The sequence below is a fragment of the Helicoverpa armigera genome, chromosome 6 (assembly GCF_030705265.1).
Source record: "Helicoverpa armigera isolate CAAS_96S chromosome 6, ASM3070526v1, whole genome shotgun sequence".
Taxonomy (NCBI): Eukaryota; Metazoa; Arthropoda; class Insecta; order Lepidoptera; family Noctuidae; genus Helicoverpa; species Helicoverpa armigera.
The window spans coordinates 4,094,920-4,112,267 of NC_087125.1; the positions used below are offsets into that span (position 1 = coordinate 4,094,920).

The following is a 17,348-nucleotide window of genomic DNA, read 5'->3' on the forward strand; positions in this document are numbered from 1 at the left end:
ATTTGGGTCAAAATGTATCACAAATTTCATTTCAGACATTACATTACTTATGAGTGCTAACTTATAGACCACCCCCTTATTAAAATGACGCTTCCAAGATTGCATGACCCATTTATTCATTTAGAGTTTAGAGTCACTCATACACCTCTTACTTTCTAAAACCTATTGGTGTATCTAAAAATATATTTTTTTTCAAGACAATTTCGAACAATCCCGAAACCATGGCAGTATACATGTATTGGGATATAGTGGCATGTTAAATGTACTAACGACGATGAAGAGTGAAGACTAACACATATAGTTAAACAAATGATGTGTATACCTGTTCATGATCTCAGCAAGTTTGTTGACGGCTTGCTGCTTGAGCATGATCTCGGAGTTGAGCTTCTTGTTGAGCCGGTCCACTTCCTCCTGCAGGCGCTGCAGCGACGCCACGCGCTCGGCCAGAGCTGTGCCGCTGCGCCGGAGCTCGTCTACTTCCTGTGAATTACATGGACATGTAATACTACTAAGCTTAACTATTTTTAGGGCAATGACAATTCAATAATGAAGTTTCCTGTTAACTTTTTATTAACAAATGATTTTTTTTTAACTTGCAATGTATGTTTGCGTGTTACGACTGATTTTTTTTAAATCTAATTTTAAAAGCTTTTATTTAACCTGCAATGTATGTATGTGTGTTACGGCTGATTTTACATTGCATGCAAATGATATCGGGAAAAAGCAAATGTTGGAAAAAGCAATCTTTTAAAAGTCACGTCACACGACAGTTAAATAATCCTCATATTGACAAAAAAAAAACTACTAACTAAACTATCTCAAAAGTTTAAGTTCAACTGTACATAAAAGACTTGGCTACATTACCTTCCTCTGCAGATCAATGGTAGCCCTGTTCTCGTGGTCCCGGTCCCGCAGCCCCTGCACGAGTGCGTCTCTCGCCGCCAGCTCGCTGCGGTGCTGTGACAGCGCGTCGCGCATCTCCAATTCTTTCATCGTCTTCTCCTTCTCTAGCTCGCCTACTGTCTCTTCTGCTATCGATCTGGAGTACAGAATATATTTTTTAACACGCTTATATTAGTTTCATTTGCAACTATGTATGTAAGAAAATCTTGGATTTGACCCACTTGGACTTGGATTAAATTTTGCATGTGCTCTGAATTCTGATGACAATACACGAGCTAAGAAACATACATTACATTACAAATACAATTAATCAAATTTTTTGTGCGTGCTAGCCTGTTTTCTAGTTTTTTCAACTATATTTTTTTTTATAAACAGATCACAAAATGTATATTAGAAAATACATAGTAACAAAAAACAATCGAGAGAATCGACCCTTAAGAAAGACACTTCATTTCTTTTCAACATTACTTTTGAAGGGATTTCGTAATTATACACGGATTTAACTAACTTTACGGCACATTTTTGAACACTTGACAGTACACTTAACAGTTGAACACTGCAAAATAAGATATGTACTTTTTTATATTTACCTAGTCGCATTTGAATTTCGAACTGTTTTACGAATTATCTTAAACGAGAACATTACTTCTATACAAAGATCGTACGAGCAAGGTGTACTTTCGACCAAATAACTACGATTACTACTTCTGATCTATTGTTATCAATGAAGCATTAATTATCATGAAAGGAAAAAGACAATTGTGTGTAAGTGCGTGCACAAAGCTACTTCACAATCATGATAGTACATAGTTGATTGATCGGAACAAGGTGACACATCTGCAATTGGTATTGTTAGAATTTAACTTAAAATTCATAGTAGCAACATTTGGCTTATTTTGAGTCCTGCTCGGAGTCTAGTCTAGTCTCGGAGTACTGCTGGCAGTACTGACCTGGCGATGGCCTCGGAGTCGGCGCGCGCGATGGCGAGCTGCAGCTGGTGCAGCAGGCTGGAGCGCTCCTGCTCGGGTCGCGTGCTCTCCTGCAGCATCAGGCGCATGCAGTAGCGCTGCCTACTGCTGGCTGTACTGACCTGGCGATGGCCTCGGAGTCGGCGCGCGCGATGGCGAGCTGCAGCTGGTGCAGCAGGCTGGAGCGCTCCTGCTCGGAGTCGCGTGCTCTCCTGCAGCATCAGGCGCATGCAGTAGCGCTGCCTACTGCTGGCTGTACTGACCTGGCGATGGCCTCGGAGTCGGCGCGCGCGATGGCGAGCTGCAGCTGGTGCAGCAGGCTGGAGCGCTCCTGCTCGGAGTCTCGCGCCGCCCGCGTGTTCTCCTCCAGCATCAGACGCATGTCGTTCGCCTGGCTCTTGTACACGAAGCAGTAGTGCTGTTCCGTCTCCAGCTGCTGGCGTAGCTCCTCGCTCTGATACAAACGTACCACGTCTATTAGAACACTCATTGTTTACACAACACCAACCCCTAAATAAGTATTCTTTATTCAACAGGGTTTAAGCTATCTCCTACAAAGTACCGAAATTGTGCAAAATTTTCAGTCGTGCAAGCATTACAACAGATTCAGATTTCAGATTTTTTTATTGACTAACTAATGATTATATTGAATCTCATCGTGAACACCGCACACTAGAAGTATGCAAGGAGGCGAGAGTTCTTTGGCAGTGTGTAAAATTATTACTTTTTAATTAAATTTTAAAAAGTAGCTTCTGCTTGCGATTTCCTCTGCGTAAAATTCGGCTATCGTCATAAAAAATATATATTTTAAGTATAATAAAAAGTATATATTCCGTGACAAATATATGTCATATTTCATGCAAGAGGGTCTTATATATCGCTATGCCAAATTGCATCAAAATCCGTACAGTGATTAAGATGCGAAATCGTAACAAACTCATTCACAAGATTATAATATTGAATAATACCATAGTAAGGAAGTAAAGATTTAGTAACAGCTGCAAATGATTGCACTGTATGATAGAGCACGATGACGTCACCTAAGGCACCGCCTCACCTAACGCCTTTACATCATAATATTTTTATTGACATTCGTAACAACTATATTTTATGAAAGCTGCCGTATTCTATAACAGACGATTTATAATTAATGTAGGTATAGAACACAGGGCGTTCTCTCTATAATTGATTACGCCATATGAGTCACATTTTTATTGTAAGTCTGACATAATCGCGCCGCAGAAGGGTCATAAAGCTCTTAGTTTAAATAATATCTGAGTTTTACCTTTACTTTTGATAATATATAATACTTCTTAGCTAAGCCTCCAAAATATTTAACCACTCACAATTATTCATGATAAACGTATTTAAAAAACAGTGGTAAACCATCACATATATCAAGGCTTTCTTTTTTATTGCACATTTAGCAACACAGTATAATGTTAATTGGTGGCCAGTTCAGTTGAAGTATTTCAAGTTTGATATTTATAAGCGCCTACATAGTTTTCATATCATAAAGGATCTACATACAAAGTACGTATTTAGCTACAGCATTCACAAGAAGACATAATGTACAATTTATTGTCTAACGATACATGTCCCAGTTGAAGATGACCAGGAAATTAACACGACAATAACACATTCCTGTATATTAATGCGTGTCATCATCATAATGGAAGTGTTTTATAGGCATGTCTTCATTGCCAAGGCTCTGTTTGTTCAGCACTTTGTTCTACAAATTCATTAGTTCACACTGATTCAGCTCAGTCTCAACTTCGTGTTATTCGCATGGAGTTATAAAATCATCATTTTACTCCTACGTGTATCGCCACAATTCTATTTAAACTTAGGTAATAGTGTCGCAGAAATTGTTTATATTTTAGATACACTCAAAATCCGACACACACCGTGGAATTCTGTTCTATTCTGAGAACAGTTATGCAACTCATTGAGCAAGCATTCTATCTAGATGCTTGGTTTACATTTTAATTCTAGGAAGCCCTTGGCCTTTAGATAAATACAGGCTTATATGGGTTTTCTTTTCCCTCTATAATACAAAATAAATGTGCAAATAGATTATCTACGTGCAGTATACATTGGTAACAAACGTTTTTGAAACACAAAAGTTTTAATCTGTAGAGCCAATCTTAAATGTTGGTGTCATAAATATCAAGGTCAAGAAGAATACCTACTTTTCATACTCGGGTAATTCGTGCGACTAGCGGTATACGACTGCATATTCATATTCTATCTCGAAATACTATTGTAGCTACTCACTAACAATGTACATTTAGTTTAGTGAGCGTACTTTGAAATAGATAGGAGTGCTGTTACAATTTGATAAAGTATTAATGTTCTCAACGGTCACTCCGGTTGTTGTGAAATTAATTAATCTCCGCGACTTGTGAACTAATTTTACAACAATAGCGAGTCGAGTTCCTTACTGAGGAATGATTTATTTTCATCAGCACCACTATTAATATTTAATTGTCAACAATTACATTCCTTGAACTTTAATGAATAAATGTTCTATTAATTGGCAAATCACATCATAATCAATGAGTAAGGCATTCAACTCTAGAAAAACCGCCGTCTACGTAATCATGTGTTTATTTATTTGGAGACGAGCGCACGCGCAGGTTTGTGTCGTACTATCGTATAAGGCAAAACCTGTGTGTGTGTGCATGTTTGCCGTCCACAATGACTCACTATGTTGTAATGCTGGAGGACAGTCTATTTCGGCGCGATGAGATTATGATTAATTCACAAGAAACACTCAAAGTTCGTTAAGTTCGGCAATCAATATATCCTTATCATTCATTGAATTAATAATTAAGTACTCAAAGGCATTCTTAGGTGCATTCAATAATATTTACTTAACCATCACGGTGTAAAAAACCTAGTCATCAAATATTTCCTAAATATTAGCAAACATGGTCCTGACTGACATAATTTATTTTCCTTAAATGAAACAAACAGACTTCATACCTATTAAGAATTTGCTGCAAGGAATTTGTTGTTTTTATTAAGTGAAACGATTTCATCAACAAGGGCAACCTAGTACTCATGCTACATAATCTATCAAGCCATATATACTAGGATGTTAGACTATATTATGTCACAGAGAAAGTCAACTTTTTGGAAGTAGGTATGTCATTTCATTCAAAACAATGTAACCATAAATTAAAATAAATGAGTGCAATGACTTACCCTCGCGCAGTGCATGTCGCGCTCCGCAGAAGCAGCGGCGAGTTTCTCGGAGGCGTCGTGCAGCGCCGCCCTCACGGCGTGCAGGTCGCGGGCGCGCGCGTCCCGCTCGGCCGCCGCCGCGCGCGCCGCCGCCTCGGCCGCCGCCACCTCGCCGCCCGCCGCCAGCCGGGCCGCGCGCTCCTGTTCCAGCGAAGCCGCTAACCCCATCGCCTGGTACATTCAATCACATTACGAGACCAACCTTATACAATATTCCAAGTCGCCAAGTACCGATCAATCAAAGCTCAAGTAACATCAGTGGTGAGTAAATTGTAATACAATAGTGACCTTCTCAGTTTCCTGTCGATGTTCTCCCTCTAGCTTCTGCAGGCGCTGCTGCATCTGCCGGTAGTCGACGCTGAGCATGGACATCTGGCGATCTTTCTCCTGGCACACGGACTCGGAGCGCTGCCTCGCCGTCTTCTCCTCGTTCAGTTTGGATTGAAGAGCTGTTGTACCATATTGCGACCAATACATAAATAATTGATTTAAAAAAAATGGTTTGGCAAGAGAAGATATTTGACATCGAATTTCGAATGAAACTTTCAGCTAAATAAAAACTCTGTCCAGCCTAAAACGAAAGGAATATGTATTTTGTAGTAAAATTTTGATAGTAGTAGATAGCAATTAGGAAGGTATTCAGTTAGGGCTGAATTTGGAAGATGTAGTGACACAAGGGAAATATTTAGGTACTAGAAACTGAGGCTACGCTGGACCTACAAGTATCAAAGGAGGTATATTAGCAAACTGAACAATACCTTTAAATATCATTTCCAATGTTCCTGAGGCATGCAAAAAGTGAAGGTATGAAATATATTTTCGGGAGCTTACACATTTTAGCTCAATTGAACATGAGAGGATTGTAGCATAGGCTAGTGGCAAAAAATTAAAATGTTGGAATACTAACACTCACCCTTGACAAGCTCCAAGTTGGCTTCTTGTTTAGAGAGCAACTGCGAGCGCTGCGTGTCCTGGTGCGCGCGCAGCTCCTGCTGGTACATGTGCTGGGCGGCGCGCAGCTCGTGCGCCAGCGACGCGCATTCCTTCTCCAGCGACGACACGCGTTCTGAAAGCTGCCTGTTATCCGCCATGATTTGATTAAGCCTGCCCGAAGATCGCTCGAGATCAGCATGAGCTGCGTTCAATCTGCTAGTGGCTTCTGTGACAGCTGCGTCTGAACGCTGTTTAGCTGCCTTTACAGCAGCAAGTTCCTCCGATAGAGTACTCCGTTCCCTCTCCAGGCTGTCTCGCTGAGCTCGCAAACTCGCCACTGTGCCATCATTAACAGCAGCGGCTGCGGCCTGCGCAGCTGTCAGCTCGGCCGCTTGTTTCCTCGACTTGGCAGCGGATTCAGATTCTTGCTTTAATTTTTCACGCAACTCTGTCAATTGCATTTCCAGAGCATTTATTTTGTCGTTGTATGTTTGTAGATTGTTTATTTCTTTCGCTCGTTTGCTTTGCTCCTCATCAAGCCGCCGCTTTGCTTCGTTGAAATTAAATTCCGCTTTTCTTCTTGTCTCTGCTTCAATGTCAGCTTTCCTTTGTATCTCTTTCAGATCGTGTCGTAATAAAGCTAATTCTTTATCGGTATCAGCAATTATTTTTTTGTTTCTAGATTCCCTCTGAGACAATTCTTCTAACTGAGCACATAAACTTACTTGGGTGTCCTCCAATTTTCGTCTACCGTCTCTTTCTCGTTCAAGTAATTTCTCTAGCTGCAATATAGCTTCAGATCCAACATTATTAATATGATTATTAGAGATAGTGTCTACTACATCTGCTGCCTTTAGTCCTCTGGAGCATAACTGATAATCACCATTGTATGTAAAGCCAACAAATGGCAAATGATTACCTACAAAAGCTTTGGGCACAGGAAAAGATTCATCCAAGGCATCAGACTTTTCCATATCATCAAAATTCCTTGTATCATCATCACTAGATAATTCAGGCACAACTGGTGGTACAGAATCTCTCAAATTTTCAAAACTCCACTGGTCATTGATAAAGAATGGATGTTGCTTGATTTCATTAACACTATTTTTACCTAATCTTTTTATTCGGTCTGTTAGAAGACCTCTGATCAAGGATTTGGCATCCTTTGAGATTTCAACATCATCGGGAAACTGTAGTGAATTCCGATGGTCCATGATTTTACCATATGTTCCGACCAAACTGTCTGCATAAAATGGAGGATCACCAATTAACATTTCATACAAAAATATTCCTACAGCCCACCAGTCACATTCCCGACCATACACCCCCTCACCATTCTGTGACTGTAAGACTTCAGGTGAGATGTAGTCAGGAGTGCCAACAGCATTATTCGCCCTCACAAGTCCATCAGGTCCCATTCTCATACAGGTACCAAAATCAGCTAGTTTTAGATGGCCATATTTGTCGATTAGCATATTATCTGGTTTTACATCTCGGTGTACAAAACCCATACCATGAATTACGTCTAATGCTAGGACAATTTCCATTGTATAGAATTTTGCCCATTTTTCAGGTATGTCATAGTTTGACATAAGGCTTACAAGGTCACCGCCAGGCATATAGTCCATGACCATGTAAAGATACTTGTGATCTTGAAAAGCAAAATGAAGTTTTAATATCCACTCAGAGTTAGCATGTGCCATTATGTGCCGTTCTTCCCAAAAGAATGTGGAATCAGATCTTTTGATCATTTCAACCTTACTGAGTAACTTCATGGCATACACTTGACGTGTAGACTTGTGTCTGACTAGTTGCACTTCACCAAATGCCCCACGGCCAATCACTTTTATCAAATCAAAATCTGCTGCTTTCATACGCAGGTCTACTATGTCTGAAGCAAAAGTCTCATCTATAACAAAAGAAAACAAAGCATTAAATTAATGCATACGAAAAGGATTGGAAGGAGGAAAGAAAAAAGGATTATACACATGTCAAACATTGTATGTCACAAATTGATATTCATCTAATCTCAAATGTTGCCTACCCAGCCTACTCTAGTACTGCAATCTACCAAGGTAATTATACAAATTGATCATTTGATTATACTATGCAAGTTAATGTAAACAGACAATTGTTATGGTTCAAAGGTTTATTAAATTAAAGGCTGATTCTTTTTACCAGCATCATCAAAAAATGACTAACTTAATGACCATTTAGAATATATAAGGAGACTGCATGTATTTAAAATCTTTAATCAAATGTCTACTTAAAACATTATTAAGTCCATTTGGATGATGTTTGGGTACCGCAATGTTTTACTAAAAGTATAATGGAGAATTAACTATAGTTGTATATAACAGAAATCTGAATCAAGAAGTAAACCTGAATATGTACCAAGTAAATAAGAGTAACATACAAGTATAAATGTTATCAATCCTTAATTGATTACGACATGTAAAACATTCAAAACAAACATTATATCAATTAAAGTCTCTTGCATTTGAAATTACATTAATTACATGTGTGATATATATAAATAACATTAGATAAGAATTCTTAGTTGATATTTGACAGCATTCAGCAGAATCATATACTGCAAAGTTTCAATAAAACATAATACATTATATAGCTAGATACTGTACAAAAATAATAAGTATTTTGTTTAGGTAAGAAAACCTCTTCAACATTATCTACAATTAAATATATAACAAGTAACTTATAGTAACACACTGGATGATAAGTCATTCACAAAACCATACAATGCTCAACAAAACAGAACTTGTATATGAAGTAATGACATCATTCTTTATTAAAATTTATTTTTTGCTTAGTATTATGTAAATGTAAAAGGTGTTTCCATAATCCGAGATCCCCGAGTAAACTATTCGACAAAATAGAGCAGTGACACATGTATCCAATAAGGGTGTCAGCACAGACAGAAGCTCCTAGGAAAGTACCAACTAAAACACTGAATTATTTAAATGCTGAGTATAAATGTAGAGTTATTTCTGGCTTCTAAATATATTCAACATAATACACATTTAATAAAGTTTGAGAGAATAAAGATCCATTTTGCTAACTTCTGAACTGATCCTGTATTGATAGGATCTTGTTTGCTTTAGGTTTGATTATTTAATGAATTTATGAAGGAATATAAATAATAGCAGTGCAAACTGTTTATCTTTACTTACATCTACTTGTATATGCTTCGACGTTCTTCATGCGACGGATAGCCGGGTGGTCGCAGTCGGAGACGAGCGCCGTCACGGTGTCCAGCAAGCAGTCCACGTTGCCGGTGGAGCGAGGGTCACACAACCGCTCCTCCAGGGCGCGCAGCCGCCGCAAACGTTCTTCGTCCTTCAGCGATTCCATGCTGGATCCTATTTCTGACGTCCTCTGCCACTAAGGCTAAACGCCACCGCACATTCTCCCGATGACTGCTCCGTGTAAGAACACCACTCTCATCACGACACATCAACAACTGGATACTGATTTGTTATTCTTGTACTCTAGTTCAGTCGATAACCTACCATTCAAAGGATAACTTATGTTTCATTATCGAAAAATTCAGTTGCTACAACTCAGAATGACAGCAGATAAAGGTGGTGGTTGGTTCTCACAACAAAGCATATGCACGTTTGCAAACACAACACGATGATTATTTACATTTATAAACATCCACTGACTTTGAACGAATTATGGACACAAAATTAATGTAACGATTGGCACAAATATGGAAAAATTAAGTAAAATTACGAATTATTCGACCGCTTGATTGATGAACGATGGATGCATAGATAATACACTATATAGAGATAGATACGCAACTCATCGTTCAAAACAACTTACTAGCGTGAAAGTTAACGGGCCCCCGTCACAAGATGGCGTGGTTACTTCATGTATGGTTAGGGTAGATGGCGCTTTTCAAGAGTTCTCTTAAATATGTTTTTAAATTTGAAAATTGAAATCACTGTTTTAAATTCAATTTACTGTAAATTGAATTTAAAACAGTGATTTCAATTTCCAGTTCCAGTTTCCAGTTTTCAGTTTCCAACTTCTAGTCTAGTCAATAATATTATGGGAGATAATAAAAAAACAAAAGATAAAGAGTACATTTATCGGCTAAGTATATTTTATTTCCTTTTTTTATGTGTATTACAATATTTAAATGCTTGTAACTTAATTTCATCATTTACATCGAAATTTGTTATTTTTCCGTTAATTATTCTATTAACCCCGGTGCACCAACTGTGAATGATTAAATTAATTGACATATTAATTATAAAATCAATTAATTTATTTTTATGAACTATACAAGTAATTATACTAAAATCACAATGGCAATTGATGTAAAATTTCATTTTTTCTTTCAGATATTTTATTTCAGGTGAATCTCGTAAACATGCAACAATCATATAATATATTTCATTTAATAATTTTATAAAATCATCACATGCATTAAATAAGGATTTTTTCGTATAATCTATTTCATAATTAAATGATTCAAAATCAATTTCCTTTCTTAATATATCATTAGTACATGTTCCACATTTTTGAACACTTTACATTTCGATTTTTTACAATGTATCCTGCTACATATTTTTTTGATTCGGCATGCAAAATCGAGTCATTCCATTTAATTTGGTTCATTGTATTAATTAAAGAATCAATAGGAAAATCACCACTAACCAATTCAATTTCATTGTTTTGTTTTTCAGCAAGAAGATCTTTGAAAGATTGCAGTGATTTATTTTCATCTTTTTCACAGTTGGCACTTACAGAATGGTTCGAATTTAAATTATTAAGTAACAAAGTTTTGAACGCATTAATAAATTGTAGGCACGAGGGATTAACATTTCGTATCCCATTACTTCTAATGTTACAAAAAAAATTTTCAAGAGGGTCCTGATTGAAATTTCTGGTTAAAAGGCTAGTAACTTTATATTTGATTTTTAAAAACTCCCACATTTCTTTAAACGTTTTAATATTGTGGATCCAATTTTGAAGGGATGGCACTTTTTCATATCTTACTTCTTCTGTACCATCCCGTTTTTTTTTTATAGTTTTAAAAGTCATTGAATCCAATATAGGAACTACCTCTGTCCATAATCTAAAATGAGGAGAATTATTCATTACACACCCTTGAAAATTTTGGATCACCTGTATATGAATGTCCATTGAAAGAATCAAATAGTTTGTCCATAATGAGTAGAAAATCAGCAGTTTCTTCGCACTCCGCCGGAAGAAGGTTGTGTTCTGAAACAATATATTAAATAAGTACTAGAATACAGTTCATATCAATCTTTTTTGCTATTGTGGACCGAAATTAAAGAAAAAAGAAAGAAAATACATTTATTCGACCCAGATTAGGGGACACAATAAAAAAAAAATACAAAAATTTAATTAAAAATTAAACGGTGTGCCTCACGGCTGTGTCGAAAAGGCACAAACTTACAAACTTTAAAGTGGCAGTAACGATTTACTGTGCGTCTTTATCAGTTGGTTCAGTAAATAGTTGTGGGTGTAAATATAATTAGTAAGAAACCAACATTAAACTATATTTTGTAGTTTCATAATGTCTCAAATTTTTATTTCAATATGATAATTTTAATTTATTATTTCATTTCAATTTATAATGTTATTCCAACAATATATCTTATGCATCTTAAATATTGACATAGCCAATTTTAGATAAATTATTAGATATGAATTGTATTTTTATTTTGAATTTTATCGAGAGAAATAGCATCTCAATTGTTTGTTTTTAAATATTTTTGAACTTATAAATGTAGCCAGGACATCTAATATTATTTTAAAGAAAAATAATGAACTTTCTAATTTGTCTGTGGAGAATGAAGATGGTTAAAAACATGTAAATTAAAAATAAAAATCTAATTTAGTAAATTAATAGCAATTTTTTTTAAATATAGAGAAAATAATGAGAACAATAAAAAGCATACTTACTTGCTAAGAATCTCAATGCTGATGATACCCTTTGGCTGAAAACTTGTGCAGCATATTTCACTTTCATTTTTGGAATTTTCTCTTTATTAACATGGTTTTCTGTTAATTTATTAACAAGCCTAATTTCATCATCCCCAACATCTAACTTCAACAGCATCTCCAAATGTTCCCACTTTGCATACTTTGTTTTCCCATCTTGTACAAATTTCAAATGTTTGGCGAGTAAATTATTTCTCATTCCCTTTAAAAGATGTGGAGGATCAAATAATGGGAAGACCTTTTGGTCTTCAAACTCGAAGGCTTGGGTCCTATATTCATTACCCTCTTGTAAATATTTGCGTTTTGTGTCTTCTTGAAGACTTTTTATCACAGAAATATTTGTGGCTGATTGGTCACATATAGTGGCAATAACTATCAATCCAGTATTGGAGATTTCTTTTATTATTGTTTTGATCAGCTTCTTTAAATCGTCCTTTTTCGTGGCACCTTGGCAAAATGAAAAGCATAAAGGTTGTTTCACTTTGCTTTTTATACCCTTGATCATAAAGACCAAGGCATGATCTGCGAGTTTTTTTGTTTGTCTGTGCCCAAAATCTTCAAAACCAGTTATCTGTTTTAGGGCAGGGTTGTAAAAAACACCCGGAGCCAATGATACCTCATCAAACAGTAAATTGACCAACTTTTTTTCTGCCGGCAATTTTGCTACTGTAGCTTTTAAATTTTAAATATATCAGGATTGAAGCCTGGTTTCAGTTCAAATTTACTCAACATTTTTTGTAGGCTGCGCTTTGATGGCAAGACAAACATTTTTCGCATGAGGTTGTAAGCTTTCTGACTCTGTTTGTAAATGGTCAATGCCATGATTTTTTCGTTAAATGTAAATCGCCTGCCTCGTGGTTTCTTTTTCCATTTCATTTGGAGGGAAGTAAATATTTTTATTGTTGCAGGCATTTTATTTAACTCTTTCAAAATGATTTTGATGTGGAAATTTTCCTTGCAGAGAGTTTCTTGTTATTTTGTTCCTTATATTTCTTTTTCAGCTTCAATACTTTCTGTTTTAACTTTATTATCTCCTTCTCTTTGGAGGTGACGACTCGTTTTAAATATTGACAAGTCCCTCTTTTCCTAGAACCTGTAATTTAAATTATGTTACACCTCAGATCAAAGAAATAGTGTTACACAAAGTTTTAATAGAATTGTGATAAAAATATGTTACATAATATTGTTCTGTTATTATATTATGACCAGAGATTGGAATAGGTAGGCTTCGAGGAACAGATACAAAAGTGGAGACTTCCCTACAACAGCAGATACAAGCTTGATAAATATTTTTATGGGGATTTTATGGGTAAACAAAATGGATATAAAGAAGATCATTCAGACTCCATACATTTTGGGCCTTTTCTACCAACGAAAAAAATGGTATGGATGGTTAGAACTAGCTATTTGGATGAATAATTATTATGACACATAAGTTGTAGGATTATATCAAGTTATTATTATTAATCCATTTAATTCAGGTTTACAAGTTCGGAGATTTGTTATTGTCTTACATTTATTGATTCCTGCAAGTGCGGAAATAATCCTACCTAAAATTATAAACGCGAAAGTTTGTAAGTTTGGATGATGTTTGTTACTCTTTCACGAAAAACTACTGAACGGCTTTGGATGAAATTTGGTATGTAGATAGCTTATACCCTGGAATTAGACATAGGCTATTTTTTATTCCGGTATACGCGGGTGAAACCGCGGGACGCAGTTAGTATGAAATAATCCTATACTAGTACTAATATTATAAATGTTGTGAGGATGTTTGTTCCTCTTTCCCGCGAAAACTACTAAACGGATTTAGATGAAACTTTACAGTAATATAGCTTATAAAAAATGTAATAACACATAGGCTTCACTACATAGTATAAAACAAAGTCGCTTTCTCTGTCCTTATTTCCCTATGTACGCTTAAATGCCCACTCTCTCTCTGCAAGAAGTTTTATGACCCTACAGTGGAAACAAATTGGAATCCTGATGATGGAAAGAAAAACCTAATGTTACAAGTCAAAGGTCAATTGTCAATAAAAATATTTACCTTTAGGGCGTTCAGCTGTCTGTAATGCATTCTGTACATCACTATGATAGTGGGTAGAGCTGGATGGCTCAATGACAGCAAGTTTATCTTGCGAAATGTTTAATAAATTCGACATGTCTGCCTCGACATGTCCCGATGGACCTTCAAGAGTTTGACCAACTGGTAATGTAGATAAATCTGCAAAAGGATGAAATTATTTATAGTTACTGTATAATTATGTAGAATATAGAACAATATTCATTTAATTCTTAGAAGATAGCATGTTGCATCAATTATTTTTGGTATATAATATTCATTTTATTTTCTTCTAATTAGGATTAGATTATTCAGTAGAAAATTTTATTTAATATTTGAGGAACAATTTTGTTATTACAGCGAAGGCAAAGAAATGTGGTTTTGTTTCTATTAAGATTTAAATAACATAAGACATCTAAATAGTAGGTACCTAGAGTTGGTATTGCATTTGGAGTAAGTCGGTGACTGGCTGAACGGTAACACTCTTCAAAATGTCTGTCGCAAAATCGAATTTGGTTATAAATGTAGATGTCGCCTTTCTCTTGTAAAGCTTTATCTAGTACTTTTTTCCACGAGTTAAACTTTTCCAAATGTGGGTATTCAGGTTTAGGAAATCGGTGCAATGGGCCTGAAATCAAGAAGTTTTTATACATGAACAACTCACTCTCATTAAAATACCGTAATAGATATCATCATCATATGTATAAAATTTTAGTAATGTACTGTGATACCATCCTTGAATATTAATCTAACACTAGAAATAATAGCTGAGGTCTAGCAGTACTAGAACAGGAACACCACAGTTGAAGTAAATAAAATCACAGTAGCATAGCATGGGGTGCCGAGGGGCCATGGCCCTGGGTGGCGCTACTCTAGGGGCCGGCACCGCCGCCTAGCTGCAGCATCAAGCCAAGTAGAAGCTGATAGCGTTGACAGTAGAGGCAAAGGCATTTTTTGCCGCCTTTACATTGTCAGTTCCTATTTATGCCACCCCATAATACAATTTTCTTGAGAAGAGTCACTATACATTAAAGGTTGTCTGTAAAAGATCGCTTTTAGCGATAAGACCACCATTGTTACACCCTTTAGTTATTAAGTTTTAAATTGTAATTTGTTATGGTGTACATAGTGTGTATAGATACCACCACCACCACCATAACAAATACAACAAGATAGATAGATATCTATCTATACTTCTAGCCTACCTCCCAATAACTTCTTGTCTACTAAAAGAAGATCTAACCTATCAGGCAGGCAGGGTACTAAATTTTTCGACTCGCTCTTGAATTTTTACATCTGCTTGTTTTTCGTTTAATTTGACAATAAATGCTTAGTCCACACAAGGCTTTATGTTTTTTGAGCTTTAAAGGAAAATCTAACATATCCTAGTTTGCAAAAAATATTGTTGCATGCTGTATGAATCGACAAAGTTATACATAGATCATTAGTGTATGAATCAACAAAATCCTAGGTAGGATGCTAAAATTTTCACACTGCTGCACTACATATCAAAGAGAGCCAGTAACAATTTCTGAAAGTATTCCTTCCAGCACCCTAGTGAATCCCAAAATCATGGGCTGAGACCGCACCTGGTCATGAGTCGATATCAATAATAATTCTTTCTTGCCAAAACCATCTTTAGAATTTTATTAAATTGTAGTCATTTGAATTTAAATAAGTACCTAAATAAGGGGGCTCGCCCCTAAGACTACCCACTGACCGGCAGCTAAATATACCTGCCCCGGCGGCGGAATCCCATGCTACGCCACTGTAAAATCATAGTTTTAAAACCTGATGAAGTTATTTGGTCAGAGGGTCGTCTAGAGCGGGCTTTGTCTTATACGTAGATTCCGAGTCTTTTGATTGGATATAAAAGTTAATGTGCAGTTTCAATTGTTTGTGTAGGGTCAGGACAGGAGTGTGTGTGGTAGTGCATCTTAGATTTTTGATGACTCAAGGACTATGATGACCACAGATTGCACGGATGACAATAATGGATATTGTGCAGCCTATCAGCAAAAGATAAATTACGTGCATTATAAAGTTAAAAGTTTTGAACTTACCGTCATTGTCACAATCAAAGTAGCACTTATATCTTGACGTTGATGGCATTCCGCCCCTAAGACGATCCACTGGACGCATTTTCTAGTCCTAAATACGGTGCCGGGTCAATGTAAAAGCAGTCGATCGAGGTTCCAAAATACAAAGCCGGGTCAATGAAAATGCAGTAGATCACAGGTCCAAAATACGAAGCCAGGTCAATCACAGAAGCAGTCAGTATCAGAGTCCAGGAACACGCAACAATCGTAATAAAAAAACCAGAAAATAACACTCAGAATAAACCAACACGTTAGAAAACGGAAAACGGTTTAATTTAAAAGTATGGTCGACTGTCAATGTCAATCGTCAGTGTTTCAAGTGGTTTCAAGTAGTGTGATTATTGTGATTAACTAAGACGTCCTCATAGATAAAAAAGAATTAAAAATAAATCATAAAATTATTTAATTACAATATTTGTTAATATTTCTAATCACAAAACTTTTTTTAGATTTGTTATTAAATCGATGAAATATCGGTCTAAGGTGCAGTGACATCTAGTGACTAAAACGAAGTACAAATACCCAAGTTACGGGGCATCCGTCACTAGATGGCGCATTTCTAAAAAAAAACCTCAGAAAATTATTGTACTTCAGTTGCATCCCCATGGATGGATGATCGAACAATAAAGTGAAGTTAGATACATAATTTTAGGAGAAGTGTACAAACGCGTTTTGTGAATAACTTAGGCCAATGATACACCATACTTACTAAAAGTTAGTTCTAAAACATGACTATGGCAAACTAAACTTGTTATTTTCCTTACATTATTTTACTTGTAAAGAAGAACCAAAAAGTCTATCAATTTTTGTACAAATATTTTTTTGATACCACGGTTATCTGTAACTACCAGTACACATCGATATTTATTAAATATTGTCCTTACAAGCGATTATTCATAAATAATGTAAACTAAGCAACTTTTTGTTTCTATTTTGTAAATTATACAAAAGCTGAAAACAATATCCCTTCAAGCGTTTAGTAAAGCGACCATAATTAGGTACCTATGTAGGTACGTACGTGCCATTTGAGCTCAGACATATTTTAGAGCACAGGAGCCCGATTCGACTGAGATCCTATCCCGACTCGATTACGATTGAAGCGTATGTGGCATTCCGCTATTTTTCTTTGAA

The 17,348-nt window shown here is 36.2% G+C and overlaps 1 protein-coding gene across 3 annotated transcripts in view; it reads right to left on the reverse strand.

Moving 5' to 3' along the window:
- LOC110373153 (rho-associated protein kinase 2) overlaps positions 1-16,829 on the reverse strand; it is a 35,223-nt gene extending 18,394 nt beyond the window's left edge. Inside the window, exons 1-12 of one of the 3 annotated variants that reach the window (XR_010276554.1) lie at positions 16,182-16,829; positions 14,549-14,746; positions 14,104-14,280; positions 12,018-13,149; positions 9,245-11,309; positions 6,034-7,962; positions 5,879-5,902; positions 5,409-5,569; positions 5,082-5,291; positions 2,135-2,325; positions 865-1,039; positions 323-480 (exon numbers count right to left, since the gene is read on the reverse strand). Coding sequence is in view for 1 of the 3 variants with exons in the window: in XM_064035125.1 (XP_063891195.1) it covers positions 323-480; positions 865-1,039; positions 2,135-2,325; positions 5,082-5,291; positions 5,409-5,569; positions 6,034-7,962; positions 9,245-9,425 (3,005 nt within the window). In the remaining 2 variants the exon portion in view is untranslated. Of the gene's footprint in view, positions 1-322; positions 481-864; positions 1,040-2,134; positions 2,326-5,081; positions 5,292-5,408; positions 5,570-5,878; positions 5,903-6,027; positions 7,963-9,244; positions 11,310-12,017; positions 13,150-14,103; positions 14,281-14,548; positions 14,952-16,181 lie in introns of those variants that run through there. The other 2 variants (XR_010276555.1, XM_064035125.1) reach the window with 2 other exon arrangements.
- Between the last annotated feature and the right edge of the window lie 519 nt (positions 16,830-17,348).